The 19,290-nt window shown below is 40.4% G+C and overlaps 1 protein-coding gene across 3 annotated transcripts in view; it reads right to left on the minus strand.

Moving 5' to 3' along the window:
• LOC117409042 (attractin-like) overlaps window positions 1–19,290 on the minus strand; it is a 184,420-nt gene that overhangs the window by 131,226 nt on the left and 33,904 nt on the right. For all 3 annotated transcript variants that reach the window (XM_034014569.3, XM_059003785.1, XM_059003790.1), the window contains exon 4: window positions 7,733–7,861. In XM_034014569.3, coding sequence (XP_033870460.3) covers window positions 7,733–7,861 — 129 coding nt within the window. The remainder of the gene's footprint in view (window positions 1–7,732; window positions 7,862–19,290) is intronic.

Genomic DNA, 19,290 nt, shown 5'->3' on the forward strand with positions numbered 1-19,290 from the left:
CAAATTATCATTAAGACTGGTCAAACGATTCAGACGGACGCTATGAACGGACGCAGGGTGTAGTTCACACGGAGCGATCTTCTCCCTGCATTAGTTCAATCTGATTGGTTTAAAAAAGACAACACCCTTCTGGAGGTTCGGGGAGTCGTGCACACAGCCGCATTTAACTTATACACTGTATAACCGCAGTGCCTCTTTTTCATAAACAGCAAATGCCACCATTCAGTTTCATAGTAAAATAACTGACATTCGCTCAGACTTTGTGGAGCTGACCCGCTCAATTTAACCATCCCGCTTTCAGTAAACACTGTACATAGGCTGCTGAGAGACACACATCAAACACTGTTTAAATTCCTGAGTTGTTAGTTTTCATTCTGATTATTTGCTTGTTTATTTATTGCACCGCACATGCTTAATTATTAGTTCTATAAACATTTTCCGCTATATCTATACAAGTATAACATTTCAAATACAAGGTAAATTGTATTTTACTTGTAAAATTCTAAAGGAAAGAGAAAGGCGTGTCATTGGTTGAACGCGAGTGACGTCACCAACTTGACACTGAAAAGTTGAAATCTACCAACTTGTCTGCAGCGTCTACGATTTGAATGCAAGGTGGTGCGTTCGTAGTGTCTGTCTGAATCGTATGCCCAGTGTGAACCAGCCTTAAATGTGAAACCTCGGCCTGTCTGAGTGAGTCGCTTGATCAAGGTTGGAACTGAAGATAAGGCAACTCTTAGTCATGATCCACTGACAAGCGCTCCCTTCTGTTCTTTACATGTGTAAATCTTAGTACAACACAGTTCTGTGTGTGTGTTTTTTGTTTTTTTTTTGCGTTTACGTTGTTTTCCTTCACAGTCAAAAATCACTTCCAATGCGCCGACTCGGGTTGCCATGGGCGACCACACAAAGCCTAATACGGTTGGTCCTGTGTTGCGGGCGCGTTGCGTTGACAAGTTCTTTGCTGGAAACAGAAATAAGGTACAGTATTTTTTTAGTACCTTAAACAGTCACTTTTTATGACATTTGGACAGGTTTTAATATATTTTTTTAATCATACACAACGGTTGGGAACCTCTGGTCTATTCCATATACACATTAGTGTTCTCACGTCGTCTTAGACACGTTAATATTGAGGGTTACAAACTTCCACTAGCCCTGCTGCACCCAGCCCTGGGTTCAGAACTCCCCTTTGTTTAGATATATTATTGAAATCAACAGGTGATTGAGTTTAGAACAATCATCCCCTGCTAAATCTGCACTGAACTGATCACACTTGAATAAGTCTCAGCTGAGTTGTTCATGTAGCTATAATAGAAGGAACAATATGTTTGGGATTGCGCCTGACTACTGAATCATTTAAATATACTTAATTGACAGTAGTTCGGAAAGCCAGGACTGGATGCAGTTTTTAACCCTGATCAAGTCCTTTATTTTAAACTCTGCCAGAGTGCTTCTGACTATTGGTTATGGGAATGGTTACCAACGTTTTAAATCTGCTAAATGTTTACAATTGTATAGTTTAAACATTTAAGATTAAATTTACACCCCTAGTTTCATTCACCAGTGTTTTCTACTATAAGTGTGAATAGTTTCAGATGTTAAGTGTTGTTAAAAGCAAGCAGGCCAAATAGAGGTGTAGGTTTGAAGTGTTTACATGGAGGTAAGTGTACAGAGTTCATTGTCTGTGACTGCAGGGATATCAAAACAGCTTTTCAGATTACAAACATTTTCAATATGTTAATGTTCAAATAACAGAGACGCAAACAACCTTTCTACACTGAACACAAAGCGTTTCTTCTAAGCTGGATCCCCAATCTGGGGACACAAAAAAAGGTGCAGACCTACATGGAGGGGAAAGGGGACTATATTAAAACAATGTCATTAAAGTTAAGCGAAGAGGCGATGAATTTAAAACCTTCAGTTATGGTAACACATATAAATGAAGTGTTGCAAATTATTAAACTGTGGTTGGGAAGCAGCAGTTTCCAAAAAGCTCAAAGCTCAGAAAACAAAATTAAATGGAAATTTCACAAATAATGATGTGCCCCTGAACTTGTGAACTGCCAGGGCTACTTTAAAGCTCTTTGTGAATGCTAACTGCCTAATTTTCCATCGCCAGCTGAATGAATTACAGCAGAACAAGGACGATTTTCCGATTAATTACCAGGGTGCAGCACCCTCTGTAGCCCCTGTGGTGGAAAAACCTCAGAAACAGAGCTGCACGAGCACGCTGGTATGAACTTCCAATCACATCCCCGGGCTAATGACAAGGCCTCAAGACTGGGGAGCTGTGACTCGGAATACCAATTAGACATACAAGTGCCTCCAGACACTAACAACCTGCTTAACTCTCTCAGACAAAGTAACTAATTTACTTGTTGCAGTGTCTTATACTGAACAATACATTTAAAAAAAAACAGGCATGGATATAGTTTACTGCACTGCTGTTTTGAATGCAATCATCTTTGCTATACAGTACTGCCAGATAGGTCTGCAGTTTAAAGCTGAATTATCTTTCCTAGACCTTCATACCTGTACACAGCATTGAAAGAGTTACACACTTGGCATGGAAAACAACTTTAATATAAACCAGTCCTCAGGGGTTCTGTTTAGTATGCAGATTATTTCCGAGGGCTGTAATTAATTAATTGGCAAGAAGTGAACATACTGTACAAGGGATAAACACCAATGTCAATATGTGTGTAACAGAGCCAGGTCCCTCCTCAGAGACAGAGCTACTGCAATATACGAGTGTTTTTTTTTTTTTAAATAGGTCTCAATGTACTGCCACATTCCTGTGATTTATCTCCCTCGAAAATAAAAATCTCTGCGGTTTAATCTGTAAGATTGATGTGTTGACCCCCATCACTTCAAGTTGAAGAGCTATCTCAATGTTTGATCATCAATTTCTTTGTGATCACACATATGACAAGGTGTGCCTATGGAGATCGGAATGCACTTCTTGTGGAAAGTTGACCTGTATATCATTGCTTAAAAAGTATTTGAAAAGGGTAATTTTTCTACAGCATTCTACAAAACAAAACAAAGGAATGGATTTATGCTGCGATATTTCACGCCCACCATCACCCTTTAGAAGTTTACAACAGTAAAATGATGCAGAATTTTGCAGTTTTCCCTTGGTTATACAATGCATTTACATAGTGTACTGTACCATTGGTTGGTACACTATGGTTACCTATGCTTTATTACACATTGCTTTTATTATGCTAAACACGTATAGGCATACAGTGCACATATAGACACCTCTGGTTTCATGGGACTCCTTTAAAATAAAGAGACAATTGCTTAATGTGTGTGTTAATAAATAGACAATTGCTTAATGTGTGTGTGTTAACCACTAGACCACACAGGAGGCTATGTGGTCCAGTGGTTAAAGAAATGGGCTTGTAACCAGGTGGTAATCATTTCAAATCCCATCTCAGCCACTGACTCATTGTGTGACCCTGAGCAAGTCGCTTAACCTCCTTGTGCTCCGTCTTTCGGGTGAGACATAGTTGTAAGTGACTCTGCAGCTGATGCATAGTTCACACACTAGTCTCTGTAAGTCGCCTTGGATAAAGATGTCTGCTAAATAAACAAATAATAATAATAATAATAATAATAATAATAATAATAATAATACAGCGTGGTCCTTGTAAATATCTCATTCATCAAAGAAATGCTAACATGTAGTTACACAGCTGGCACTGTGTAATGCTTCAATGATAATTTCTTTTGATTTAAACACTATATTTATCGCTGTTCTTTCTTTAACAACATACCATGACATTCAGGTGTCTGTTTTGCAAATACGTAACTCAGACGAGGATGGGAAAGGAAGGTTAAGTAAACTGCAGTGGCTACAGCACCGGTTTCACAATGTTAGGTAGAGCAATCTGTCCATGTTACTGTACACTGAATCCATTCGCTTATGTATGTTCTATTCTCATCCATTTCTTCCAAAATATTCAGTTGTAATAAAAAAAAAAGGACCCAAGGAAACATCACCCCCCCCCCCCCCCCCCCCGAACAAGTCTAGACAAAGCACTTTTGTCTAATATTTTTAGATTTAAACTTCTATTCTTGGAAATGCAGGCAGAACTGGGTCAGCCCTAATAAAATTCAACACACACTGAATGACGTCAAACATCTTAAAAGTTGAATTGCTCTTGTTTTAATAGCAGACAACAATAGTCTTGTTGTAGTTATAGGGCACTGTTCAAACAAGACTCTTCTTGTAATAGCCCCTCAATCTCAGATGCTCGTGCTGGCCTTTGGTCCATTCTTGGGGTTGGACAGAGTGATGACGCCGATCATATGATTTGTAACAAATACAGGACTCTGAAAACACAGAGACCACTAAATACTAGCTAAACCAGCCAGCTCAAAAAAGATCCTGATGATCTGACTCTTTTACACAATAACTCTGCTCAAAACTTCAGCCCACTAGAGTAGAACAGGAAAGATAACTTCACTCAACGTGGCAGACCTCTCTAGCAGTATAAAAAGTATAACTCAAAACCGAAGGCTGCTCAGTTCTCTGCGAAGACATGAACAACTGTTTATGTTTATTACATTTTTTAATCAGGGGATGTTTCAATGCTGGGTTGGACAATTACAAGATACATTATCGCTGTTATAGATTCAACAACAGGCTTTGCTGTGCAAGAAACACTCAGCTCACTCACACAGAGAAAGGATGGAGATTTGTTTCAATGTCTGTGACTGCAGGGATATCAACAGGAACCCAATAGGAGGTGTAGATGTGTTTTCTAGTTCCTATATGGCTTATCCTTCCTCCGAGACAACTTGTACAGTAACTACTGAGAGGAGTGTACAATAGCATTGCCTGCACACCGTTTCAGGTACACTGATGTCACTCGCAGCTTTCCTTAACGATACTGCCAATCACCATTTTACAGCCAATCACCAGGGTAGGTGATCCGTGACAAGCACTTTTCCTCTACAACAGCCACTAAATGATAATGATCTATCAAACAATTATTGTGTTTTAATTATATATCATTATTGGACAATATGTTTAATTAAAAAAGGGGGTTCAGCTACAGTAGCTATCCATTTGCATATCATCTTGATTAAAATGCAATAGTTGGCACAATATTTAATTTTTCATATCCTGATGTACTTATTTGTAAGGCACAGAGCATAATAAATAAGCAAATAAATGACTGTTGATTATAAGGGTGATAAAGGCTTCGAGTTTAACCTTGTAAGGCTTATCCAAGTATTAAACATTGTCCAAAAAAAAAAAAAAAAAAAAAAAAAAATTGCAGGTCAAATAGAGTGTTAGCCAATTTATTTCATATTGAATACTTGTCCTACGCAAATGCGTGTTGCAGTAACATATCTAATGGAAGGCTACCTGATGGCTTTACTAATTAGTTACAAACAATCCCAATATGTTACAATTTAAATGTTTAAAAAGCTTAGGAAATGAAACCAAAACAACCCTAGCCAATTACAATTTCAATGTCAATTATAGAAAAACGGGGGGCCCTTTCACAAAAGTGTTGCGATTGCAATGTGGCTGTGATGAGGTTGTGAGGATGCAGAGGTCGTCGCTGCGTGCGTTTCATAAAGCACTTTGTAAGTACTGTCGCTTGCCATCACTGTTTTGCGATCTGCGCTCAAAAAAAAATCAGTATATATATATATATATATATATACACATACACACACACACACACAATGCCCTACTACTGTGGGGCTGTCATAATAATTTCACATGCAGCGATAGGAATTGTATTTCAAGTTTGGGGAGGTATACAAGTATATAACAGTATACAGCAAGCTTGGGGTGTCTCAGTAGTTAAACACTAAGCAAAGCAGATTCATTCATTCAAATTCATTGAAAACGAAAACAGCATTTTTGCACCACTTGAAATAAAACAAAAAATAAATATAGCATACTATTACAAAATATAGGCAAACAGCCATATTTTCCCCAAAAGTAATAAACAGTAAATGCTTAATGACGGGATCTTTCGACTCACATTCCAGCCGACAGTAGCAAAATCTGCACATCATTATTTTGTCACCGTTGTTATGCGCGGTTTAGGCATTTTAGAAACAAACGTCTCTTCTCTTATATCACAATTTTAATACCCAAACGACTCCAAATTAGACATCTGCGCAAGTGCGAGTCAGATCTTCCGTTTCCCTTCAGACCCTGTCTATGGGCACGACAACTACGATTGCAAGTATTTATTTAAAGTATTTTTTGTATAAACCTCCCAATTTTAAAATGTAATTCTATTGTAGCGAATCCATGCAGTTGTGTTTGTGCACTGTAATAACCTCTGTAATTGTGTTCCCCTCCATCTCTGTATGTCCCGCCGCTTGTTTGTTTACCTCTGTCTGTGTAATCCTATCCTGTGTGTGGGTATGTTCTGTGTCTCCCCTGTGATTGTCTGTTGTCTGTCTGTCCTCACTGGCTGTTTGCCTCTGCCCATTGGTCCTAGTGTGCAGCTGAGGGCCAATGGGATGTGCGGCCAATAAGGGGGTGGGGCTAAGGTGAAAAGAAGGCCTGCAACGCCGTTTTGTGTTGTTGTTGGTGGTGGTCTTGTAACCTGAGTAGCTGGCAGAGCTGTGGTCTCTGTGTGAGAGAGAAAGGCATGCTGAATAAAAGCCCTTTGGAAAGAAAGCATCTCTCTCATTTTCTGCCTCCTGCTGAAAGGATACACTATGTTTGCTTTATAATTATTTTTTGTTTTATTTTTTTGTTGATAAAATACATTATTATTATAAATCATTATTATTTATTGACACTCTGTCTCACAAAAGACATCCATCACCAATATCTCCAATGGCGAAGCGATCGGCGATATCACAATTCGCCCAAATGAAATTGTTGTCCGTACTCCCAGGGTATTGAACAACACCATCCAACACAGACATTTTGGCAACTGAGATCACTTGAATGTAAATTAAATGAAAACCTTTCCTGTATACATACAGGTGCTCATTCTCAGCAGGGGACAAAATTGGTATATGAGATTATCTACTGCTCCAAGTACTTTTGGCAGACCACAAATTGTAGAAGTGAGTCATTACCCTATTGGTCAGGTTGCTCAGGAAAGCGTACGTATTCACCAGCTCTAGAAACTTTGAATATGCATCTCAAACAGTGGCCTTACTTACACAACGACACTCGATTACTACTTCCTGAAAACTACTGCTAGCATAGAATCTAAGAGCTGTTAACACTTCCAGTGGCGTGGTTAATGCCATATTTCATTGTGTTTTGTTTCTAATTTCTTCATCTAATAAATCGCACAAATTAGTTTTTTCCCCTACTGGCAATTGCTACTTTGTTACTAATTCTCAGTCTGTATATGAATCAAGAGGATTTGACAGGTCCCTAAATACTCTTTCCCTTCAGATTTCTCTGCCATATCAAAGACGAGCTAATAGTATGAGCGCCATTGTTTGTTCTAATATGATCTGTGATGAAAATTGCTACTTGCGGCTGCTGTCTGGCTGTCGCAGGTTTCTGGTGAAAATCAGCAATGTTTTATGAAACCCAATTTTTTATTTGCAAGCTTCTTGCGATTGCGAATTGTCGAAAATCACTTTTATGAAACAGGCCCCAGGAGCATAACTTTGTGCAGGTTTCCAGTATCACACAGCAATCAGAAAGAGGAGAAGAGCAATTGGTAGCCAGCTGTTCTTCCACTCCCACTGAGGGGCTCGGGCAGTTCTACTGTACCTGTAGGAGATGTTGAAGCCGGTCAGGTTGTAGGCAGCGTCGCTGAAGAAGTGCAGCAGAGCGTAGCCAGACTTGGAGACCACCTCAGGCACGGTCTCATTACCATACTTCTCAGGGATGATCAGTCCGCTGCAAACAGAGAAACAAAACATTGCATCACATACTGTGTACATTCAATTAATAATAGATTTGTCTTCACACCAACAGGACCACAAGTTGCATCAAGTTACCAAGGAGAAAATAACTTGAACATTCAGATTATCTTGGTTTAAAACATATGGGTGACTGATTATAATATACAGGCAGGCCAGCAGACAAAAACATACAGCAGAGCAGGCTTTATTAGCCTGTCCCAATAGCTGGATTGTCACAGTAGAATGTAGAATCGTGCAAAGCTGGGCTACGCTGAACTACAGATGAACACAAACAGTACTGTATGTTCACACAAATGGGCTCATGGATGACCGAAACCAGGTTTGAAATAAGTTCAATTTTTGGAACGTGTAAAAGGGGGGTGGGAAATTCCTCTGCTAGAGAGAGAGCGAGAGAGAGACACACACAGACATACATACATACAGACAGACAGACAGACAGACAGACAGACGACTGCAGGGGGGAGCTACAAAATAACAGTTGCTAAAATCAGCGCTGCTCCCACTGCCCCCCTAGATAACCGCTCTGTTATCTAGGGTAAATGGATTCAGTTCCCTCATATCCTCAAGTCCTGGTATTAGTCTACTGGCTTTCCTCTGGACTCTTTCCAAAGCTGTCCTTTTTGTAGTATGGAGACAGATCTTACATTCTCAAGTCCCAAGGACAGTTGGCTGCCCTCCCCAGGACAATCTAAAGTGGATACTCAATGGCTCTCTGATCACATGTAAGTGCAGCTCTTGCCAAGACTCAATAACTGCAGGGCAGAGACTTGGCAAATAACAGCCATTTATATTGTTTTATAATACAGATTACAGTAAAAATGATCAAATAAAAAGCAGTATCTCTGAGATGTTCTGAGCTCTTCATAACTGAACACCACCACACTCCATTCTGCACTTAATCACTGCCAAGCTAGAAAGAGATGACTGCTGCTTTCTTTCTTTTTCTTATGATGCATTTCAAAACAGGAGTTTGTTAATGTGCTGGAACTCTGAAGTGTACAGCACAGGCTTCTCACAATAGGCTACTGTGCCAATGCAATAACTCAGATTCAATACAAGGCTGGCCTGAATGTGACATGCAGGTAAACATGAAATACAAAGATTAATAAGAGAATGGAAGGACAACAGCACTACATTATTCAGTAAATTAGATTAACAGATTAATCAAACATTCAGTCCTATTTTATATTTAAATATGGTATAGTAAAAAAAGTACAAGTTGTAGGTTTAAGAGATGGTTCTCAGTTGTCTTTGTTCTTGTATCCGAAAAATACTGTAGATGAAATGTAATTCATGAAATATATTAAATCATAAAAAGATGTAATATATTTCATGAATTAATATATAATATTTAATATATTTCATGTTTAATATATTTCATGAATATATAATTAATATATAATATTTAATATATTTCATGAAGGGATTTGCTTGCCTCCCCCTGTAGAGGCAAGCAAATCCCTACTATTAATAATAGAATAGTGCCACTGTAATAATATTTTATTCACTCTGTGTACACACATGTCTGTGTACATATCGATACAATTACTGATTTTAGAAGCTGTCCAAATCACTTCTTGCATAGACATCTGATGCTTAAAATAGTCTCTCCTGAAATATTTCTGGAAGCATCTAGTGTGCCTGGATCTGTTTGCACAGGAGTATAGGTCACAATTATCACAGAACAAATATAAAGTCCAAGTCCAGCAGCAATCCCCAAGTGCTATTGAATCTTATCTCTCGGCAGCTTGTTTATTAAAGGAAGCTATTGGCTTTTCACATTAGTCCTATCCAAACAGTCCCCTGGTATATGCGAAAGGGAAGCTTGTTCTTTTCCACAGTAAGGATGGACTTTTACCCTCTACAGTAGAGGGAGCTGTTAAATAAAGATGAGTGCAGGTGGGTTTATTTTGTTTCCTCCACAAAGAGTTTATAGTGGAATATACTGTATATAAGGAAAGATAGTCACTGTAGCAGTCTGGGCTGGTGAGGTAGGCTGGCATTAGGATTTGCACACACTTACAAATTATACATTTAGACTTAGGAAATTCAGTAAATATCCTTATTTTTAGAAAGACAATTCTGATCTGTTCACAACAAAATTCTCAAGAAGGTAAATCAACATTTCAGCACATGTTAACAGAAACTCTACTGTAGGATTAACTAGGCCTAATTAACAAGTACCAAAAAATAAATAAAAAATGAGCATACTGTAGATAAGCATACAGTAATAGTAGTATATTAGATAAGTTAACTGGTCTGCTCTCATATACAGGGCCTTGCAAAAGTATTCAGACCCCCGACCAACTCTCTCATATTATTGAATTACAAATGGTACACTGAAATTTCGTTCTGTTTGATATTTTATTTTAAAACACTGAAACTCAAAATCAATTATTGTAAGGTGACATTGGTTTTATGTTGGGAAATATTAAGAAAAATAAAAAACTGAAATATCTTGCTTGCATAAGTATTCAACCTCCACACATTAATATTTGGTAGAGCCACCTTTCGCTGCAATAACAGCTTTAAATCTTTTGGGGTAAGTATGTACCAGCTTTGCACAGTGTCTGAGTGATTTTGGCCCATTCTTCTTGGCAGATTTGCTCCAGGTTGTTCAGGTTGGTTGGACGACGCTTGTGGACCGCAATTTTCAAATAGTGCCACATGTTCTCAGTGAGATTGAGATCAGGACTTTGACTGGGCCACTGTAGGACATTCACCTTTTTGTTCTTGAGCCACTCCAATGTTGCTTTGGCCTTGTGCTTGGGATCATTGTCCTGCTGAAAGGTGAATTTCCTCCCAAGCTTCAGTTTTTTAGCAGACTGAAGCAGGTTCTCTTGCAGTATTTCCATGTATTTTGCGCCATCCATTCTTCCTTCAATTTTAACAAGATGCCCAGTCCCTGCTGATGAGAAGCATCCCCACAGCATGATGCTGCCACCACCATACTTCACTGTAGGGATGGTGTGTCTTGAGGCATGGGCAGTCTTAGGTTTGTGCCACACATAGCGCTTTGAGTTTTGGCCAAAAAGCTCTATCTTGGTCTCATCTGACCACAAAACCTTTTCCCACATCACAGCTGGGTCACTCTCATGCTTTCTGGCAAACTCCAGATGCTACTTTTTGAGTAACGGCTTCTTTCTTGCCACCCTCCCATACAGGCCAGTGTTATGCAGAGCTCTTGATATGGTTGACTGGTGCACCATTACTCCACTCCCAGCCACTGAACTCTGTAGCTCCTTCAAAGTGATTGTTGGCCTCTCTGTGGCTTCTCTCACAAGTCTCCTTGTTTGAGCGCTGAGTTTTGAGGGACGGCCTTTTCTTGGCAGTGCCTGGGTGGTGTGATACAGCTTCCACTTCCTGATTAATGATCCAACTGTGCTCACTGGGATATCCAAACACTTGGATATTATTTTGTACCCTTTCCCTAATCTATGCATTTGTATTACTTTATCTCTAACTTCTGTAGAATGCTCTTTGGTCTTCATTTTCCTTCAGATTCACAGCCTGACCAATGATCCTTCAACAGTGGGGTTTTTATCCAGAAAATGTGACAGCAACTTTAATGGTTCACAGGTGGAGGCCAATGGTAAGGTAATTGTGTCCTCGTTAGGGCAATTTCTTTCATCGGTGTAAACTGGGAGCTTCCACAGCACAAGTGTTGAATACTTATGCAAACAAGATATTTCAGTTTTTTATTTTCCTTAAAAATATTTCCCAACATAAAACCAATGTCACCTTACAATAATTGATTTTGAGTTTCAGTGTTTTAAAATAAATTATCAAACAGAATGAAATTTCAATGTACCATTTGTAATTCAGTAATATTAGAGAATTGGTCAAGGGTCTGAATACTTTTGCAAGGCACTGTATTATTATTATTATTATTATTTGTTTATTTAGCAGACGCCTTTATCCAAGGCGACTTACAGAGACTAGGGTGTGTGAACTATGCATCAGCTGCAGAGTCACTTACAATTACGTCTCACCTGAAAGACGGAGCACAAGGAGGTTAAGTGACTTGCTGAGGGTCACACAATGAGTCAGTGGTTGAGGTGGGATTTGAACCGGGGACCTCCTGGTTACAAGCCCTTATCTTTAACCACTGGACCACACAGCTGTATGTATGTATGTATATATATATATATTATTATTATTATTTATTTCAAGCAAATTTTGTAAGCAAATACATTTCAAGTGTTACAATACAAGTAATACAATAAGAGCAAGAAATACAATAACTTTTGTTCAAGCAAAGTACAAGTGTGACAAACCAAAATTCAATAATACAGCAGATAATAGTGATAGTTACATCAGGATATGATTAAATAGTGATAGTTACATCAGGATGTGATTAAATACAAAGTACTACAGGTTAAACACTTGGCAGATTACAATATTCTGAAGTACAGGATTAAATGCAGTAAAATAGGGGGCAGATAAGAGCAAAATAAAGCACATTTACATGAAGGGTGATAGTGTCCCAGGATACAAACAGAGGAGTTCTACAGGTGCTGTTTGAAGAGGTGAGTCTTAAGGAGGCGCCGGAATGTGGTCAGGGACTGGGCAGTCCTGACATCTGTAGGAAGGTCATTCCACCACTGCGGAGCAAGGGTGGAGAAGGAGCGGGCTCTGGAAGCAGGGGAGCGTAGTGGAGGTAGAGCTAGTCTTCTAGTGCAGGCGGAGCGGAGAGGTCGAGTGGGGGTGTAGGGAGAGATGAGGGTCTGGAGGTAGCTGGGTGCAGTCTGGTCAAGGTATCTGTAGGCTAGTACAAGAGTCTTGAACTGGATGCGAGCGGTGATCGGGAGCCAGTGGAGCGAGCGGAGCAGTGGAGTAGCGTGGGCGAAGCGAGGCAGAGAGAACACCAGGCGGGCAGCAGAGTTCTGGATGAGCTGGAGCGGACGGGTGGCGGACGCAGGGAGGCCAGCCAGGAGGGAGTTGCAGTAGTCTAGGCGGGAGAGTACCAGGGCCTGGACCAGGAGCTGGGTAGCATAGTTGGTGAGGAAGGGTCGGATTCTTCGGATGTTGCTCAGGAAGAATCGGCAAGTGCGTGCCAGAGTGGAGATGTGCTGGGAATAAGAGAGGCAGGGGTCCAGGGTGACTCCAAGGTTCTTAGCTGAGGAAGAGGGAGAGAGTGTGGTAGATTCCAGAGGAACAGAGATAGAGAGATCAGAGGAGGGGGAGGAGGAGGGAAAGAAAAGGAGGTCAGATTTAGAGAGGTTGAGTTTGAGGTGATGCGAGTGCATCCAGGAGGAAATAGCAGACAGACAGGTAGAGATACGGGAGGAGATGGTGGAGTCAGAGGTGGGGAAGGAGAGGAAAATCTGAGCATCATCAGCATAGAAATGGTATGAGAAACCATAGGATGCGATGAGGGGGCCCAGGGAGCGGGTGTAGAGAGAGAACAGGAGAGGACCCAAGACTGACCCTTGGGGGACTCCAGTTAAGAGAGGGTGAGGTGTGGAGGTTGCTCCACGCCAGGTTACCTGGTAAGTGCAGTTGGAGAGGTAGGAGGAGAACCAGGCCAGAGCAGTGCCAGAGATCCCCAGGTCAGCAAGAGATGATAGTAGAATAGAGTGATCAACAGTGTCAAAGGCAGCAGAGAGGTCGAGGAGAATTAGGACAGAGGAGAGAGAGGCAGCTCGGGCACACTTAAGTGAGTTGGTGACAGACAGGAGGGCGGTTTCAGTGGAGTGAGCAGAGCGGAAGCCAGATTGGAGAGGGTCAAGCAGAGAGTGGTTGGACAGGAAAGCAGAGAGCTGGCGGTGTACAGTCCGCTCGAGGGTTTTGGAGAGGAAGGGTAGGAGGGAGACAGGACGGTAGCTCTGGAGGGAGGTGGGGTCGAGGGTAGGTTTTTTGATGAGGGGAATGATAGAGGCTTTTTTGAAGGCAGAGGGAAAGATACCAGAAAGTAGAGAGGTGTTGAGGAGGGAGGAGATGAAGGGGAGTAGAGCAGGAGCAGCAGCTTGAAAGAGGTGAGTGGGGATGGGGTCCAAGGCACACGTGGTGGGTTTGTGACCCTGGAGCAGGGAGGAGAGATCAGAGTCTGAGAGGGGCAAGAAGGTGGAGAAGGAGGGCGAGTAAGTAGGGGATGTAGTGGGTGTAGGGGTTGGAGCAGGAGGGGGTGCGGGGGAGGGAGAGGTGTTAAAGAGTTTGCGGATATCTGAGATTTTAGAAGAGAAGAAGGAGGCAAAGTCATCAGGGGAGATAGAGGAGGGAGGAGGAGGGGGGAGGGTTTAGGAGGGAGGAGAAGGTAGAGAATAGTTTACGTGGGTTGTGAGTGGAGGCTTGGATTACAGATTGGAAATAAGCACATTTAGCAGAGGAGAGAGGAGAGGAGAAGGAGGAGAGGAGAGTATATATATATATATATATGTATATATATATATATATATATATATATACACACACACATATACATATATATATATATATATATATATATAAAACAAGTAGCTTTCGAGTTAAGGTGAGAGAAAGCAATCAATTAAAACAAATGGGTTGTAGGGAGATATTCAAATAAAGCATTACAAGAGCCAATCAAATCGCGTGAAAGTTGCCTAACGGCTTCTACATTCACAGCGTTTTAAAAGTCAAAATACAGTAGCTGCATACATGTTTCGCCCTTTTTGGGGCTCATCAGTAATGCATATCTCCCTACAACCCATTTGTTTTTTAATTTAACTGATGAGTTATATATATATATATATATATATATATATATATATATATATATATATATATATATATATATATATACACACACTCATCAATATATATATTTTATATAGATATATATATATATATATATATATATATATATATATATATATATATATATATATATAGATATATATATATATATATATATATATATATATATATATATATATATATATATATATATATATATATATATAATTTGATTGGCTCTTGTAATGCTTTATTTAACCATACACACACACACACACACACACATACTTCTAGAGCTGTCATCTTTCCAAGACATTTTACTGGTATTTATTTTATTTTTTAACTTCTGATTCACAATATGAAAACATAATTAAAGCAGCGTCAGGCCCAGTAAGCAGTACACTCTAAAGCTGCTCTGACGATCGGAAAGGGGTGGGGTCTTTCAGCAGCTAGAATGGCTTCGCAGGTAAAATAATGGCAGAGGTACAAATCATCGTGAGATTAGGATTTGATTACAAGACTTGGCACACACTGGGTAACAGGTCCCCTCACTCTTGGTGGGTAATGCACAATTGTTCAGTTTGCACAAAGGATCCTCCAACCTACATAAATAAACTGACAATTTACTCAATGTGATTCCTATCATCTTTTTGTAGACGTATACAGTCAACACCTTCCAATGGACAATGTCAGTTTCCTCACTTTCAATTCAATTTGAAAATAAATCAATATTGAATCTGGGCAGGCTACCATTATCTACCACAGACATGGAGTTATCTAAAGGGTTAGTGTGTAGTTTATAACCCTTCCCCCAAGCTATGGCAGCTTTAAAATCACACAGGTCTGGTCCCTTTGTATGTTATGTGAATACATCTATTATATTCCAACAGTACAGTGGGGATGCCTGTTGCGATGTGACATGCAAGGACAGCGAAATCAGATTTTCTACAAAAAAAAAAAAAAGTACGGTGCAGCTGTCATGTGTTTGTGTACAGCTGCATAGGGGGGCTCCTTTTGCGCTCACATACTGAATGTGCCCTAGTACAAGAGGCTCTTAAATCTCTATAGACCACCACTCCCCACATACCAGTAAACCATAGACATGTCTTATTTACTCACAGCCAATATACAGTATCAGCCGATCAACTGACCAAGGGATCTCTGTCTGTCTCTCTCTCTCTCAGACAGGATATCGGCAAGCAGGCCAAATGCTTACCTCTAGTCTTACTGATTCTTTTACAGACTGGCTGCAATGAGGGGCTTCCTGTCAGTATGCCATTGATCTATAAATATCCAGCAATAACAAGTCTACAGTATTGAGAGAATTGAACGGCTGTGGAAACAGACTTTAGTTAGTTGTTTGATTGTAATATATATTGCAACATAAAAATGATGCTTAATATTATCTGGGTAGTGTTTAAATGACAGGCAAGGGTTATGGTCAATCAATTTTTTTATGACCATCATCACCACAACTAATCGTACTGCACTGCAGATAATTTGCTTGACAGCGAGACAAAAATCGGCATATGAGATTCCACCAAAGCAGTGGATCTTTGTTTCAGAGGTACAGTGCCGTGAAAAAAGTATTTGCCCAGTCTGATTTTCTGCATTTTTGCACATTTTTCACATTGTATTTGGTCAGATTTGTTTGTGGGTTGTAGTAGTATATAGAGGGAGTCAGAGAAAAAATGACACCAGTTTGGTGCTTCTTTCATTTGTTTGGTGTGCAAGGTAATCAAACATGCAATCTTCAGGTGTGAAAAAGTTATTGCCCCCCCTAGTTAACTCAACCCAATTAAAAGGGATAATTAGGGTCAACTGTTTGAGTACTTTGGTTAACAACCAGACCTGATTGGGGCCAACCCTGCCCAATATTAAATCGACTAACTTTGGCCCTTACCATCAGAGTGAAGTTGTCAGCACACAGGTTCTAGAGGTACATCATGCCACGAACAAAAGAAATTCCTGAAGACCTCCGGAAAAAAGTTGTTGATGCCTAATAGTCTGGAAAGGGTTACAAAGCCATTTCTAAGGCTCTGGGGCTTCACCAAACCACAGTCAGAGCCATATTGTCCAAATGGAGAAAGTTTGGGACAGTAGTGAATCTTCCCAGGAGTGGCCGTCCTGCCAAAATCTCTCCAAAAGCAAGGCATAAAATCGTCCAGGAAGTCACAAAGAACCCTAGAACAACATCCAGGGATCTGCAGGCCTCTCTCGCCTTGGCTAAGGTCAGTGTTCATGACTCCACCATCAGAAAGACACTGGGCAAAAATGGGATTCATGGCAGAGTAGCAAGGCGGAAACCATTGCTCACTAAGGAGAACATGAATGCTCGTCTCAAGTTTGCCAAAAAGCACCTGGATGATCCTCAAGAGTTCTGGAACAATGTTCTATGGACAGATGAGTCAAAAGTGGAACTTTTTGGCCAACATGGGCCCTGTTATGTCTGGCGAAAACCAAACGCTGCATTCCACCGTAAGAACCTCATACCAACGGTCAAGCATGGTGGTGGTAGTGTCACGGTTTGGGGATGCATTGCTGCATCAGGACCTGGACGTCCAGACCTAAACCCCATTGAGATATTGTGGCAGGACCTGAAACGAGCAGTTCATGCTCGAAAACCCACAAATGTCACTGAGTTGAAGCAGTTCTGCATGGAGGAGTAGGCCAAAATTCCTCCAAGGCGCTGTGAGAGACTAATCAATAACTACAGGAAGCGTTTGGTTGTAGTTATTGCTGCTAAAGGTGGCGTAACCAGTTATTGAGTCTAAGGGGGGAGATTACTTTTTCACATGGGGGTATTGGGTGTTGCATAACTTTCTTTAATAAATAAATGATATGCATCCAATTTTTGTGTTATTTGTTCATGCAGGGTCCCTTTTATCTAATATTAGGTTTTGGTTGAAGATCTGATACCATTCAGTTTCAAAAATATGCAAAAAATGCAGAAAATCAGACAGGGGGCAAATACTTTTTCACGGCACTATATGTCATCACTTATTGTCTGATTAGGCTTTCCTTGGAGGTCACCTCTGGATACTGCAGCCCACAAAATAATGTAAATGCTTGTTCTGTCTGTTTTCTTTTTAACTGGCAAGTCACTTGTAGTGGCACAGTTCGTGTAGTTAGTGGGACTGCTGTCCGTCAGCCTAACTAGTCTGGAAAGCACTGTTTCAACTACAGTGGCTTTGGCTTGTTCTGATAGGAAATCCAAATTGCGAAATCGGGGATCAAGGAATGATGCAAAAAGCAGTGGCATAACTTCATCGCCTGGGTCATTGAGTTGATGTAAACGAAATCGCTGTGATAAATATTACAGTAGTTTTTCTCTCAAACTTTGTGCATTTGGACTTAGCAAAGCAGGTGTTGTGTCCCCTTCACAAGCTTCAGCGGGAACTTCGCTCAGTCTGTATTTCATCCCTGTTGCAACTGGGTACATGAAGCTAGCCATAGTGTTTTTCTCTGCGCTTAACAGTACTGTAGCTATTCCAATGGCTGAAGTAGAGGGGGTACCTTGGCTCAGTAGTAGTTAGATCAAAAGTAGCGGCATCAGACTTTTTTTTTGTCAAATCAGGGTTTGAAAAACCTGCAATTACTGTCCACTTCAGCTCAAGCAGACGTTCAAAACATATAATATACTGTGTTCCATCTTGTTTGCACAGCCTGTATTAACTTTAGTGGCGCCTTTACTGTGTTCAGCATTTCTGTTTGTTTTCCATTTAAAAGCACTCGTTGCCAGCTCGCTTTTTTTTTTTTTTAAATGTGCAACCAGTGTTCTTGCTGTTGCCACTAATGTGTTACAGCTCGAACATCCTCCAAACTGTTCTGAATGCATAGGTTTATATTGTGCTCTGCACAGCGCACACTTGCCACACCATTAAAAAGTGCCCCAGTATGATTGTTTACTTGTGTTCGTAAAGGCATTGGTCTGTAAATGTTTCGACAGGGCATTGCGTAGCCCGGAGCAAGAGTCGCTATTCAGAAGATACATGTATCAAGGGCTTGTTTTTTGTTCTGTTTAAGTAGCAAATTTGGCGGATGCAAACCGGCTTGAAGAATTCACCACAGACTCTCCCAACTGCATGAAATCAATACTGCCAAGGCCTGAGGACCCGAGGCAGACTTGAACTTGCAAAAGGGACAGACCCACAAAAGGTCAGAGTGAGACTGATTCAGAGCGTCAGAGTGTATACCTACTTTCGGTAGTGTCCTGCATACTTCAGAATTCTTTTTATTCAGGTCTTAGATTAAGAAATAGCTCATGAAGTAACATGGATGATATGTGAATGAGTAATGAGTACCGCATGTACCATTAACTTAGAGATAGAACTGTTTGTTAACAATTTCATTTTTATTGAACAGTCATAAAATATAGCGGTGTAGAAACAGTTAAGAGACTCAAAGCAGGTGTGACCTGCATCACTGATATGGAGGCTACTGGACCAAACCTTTCTTGGAACTTAAGTCTGAATCATAGAATACAGCTATGTACCAAATTTGAACATCTTAACTGTTTCTATCAATGAACACTGCAAAAGAGTTAGTACCTCAAATGTTCTCCAAGATTAATCTGGTACGAAACACGTGATCAGAATTGATTTTGCCCAAGGAGTTTCAATAATATTGAAAATACTAAAAGTTGGCATGTCAAATGGTTTATATACAAGGCACCGAAGACCCAGAACTACAAAATCATATAAAATG

The sequence above is a fragment of the Acipenser ruthenus genome, chromosome 2, assembly GCF_902713425.1.
Source record: "Acipenser ruthenus chromosome 2, fAciRut3.2 maternal haplotype, whole genome shotgun sequence".
Taxonomy (NCBI): domain Eukaryota; kingdom Metazoa; phylum Chordata; class Actinopteri; order Acipenseriformes; family Acipenseridae; genus Acipenser; species Acipenser ruthenus.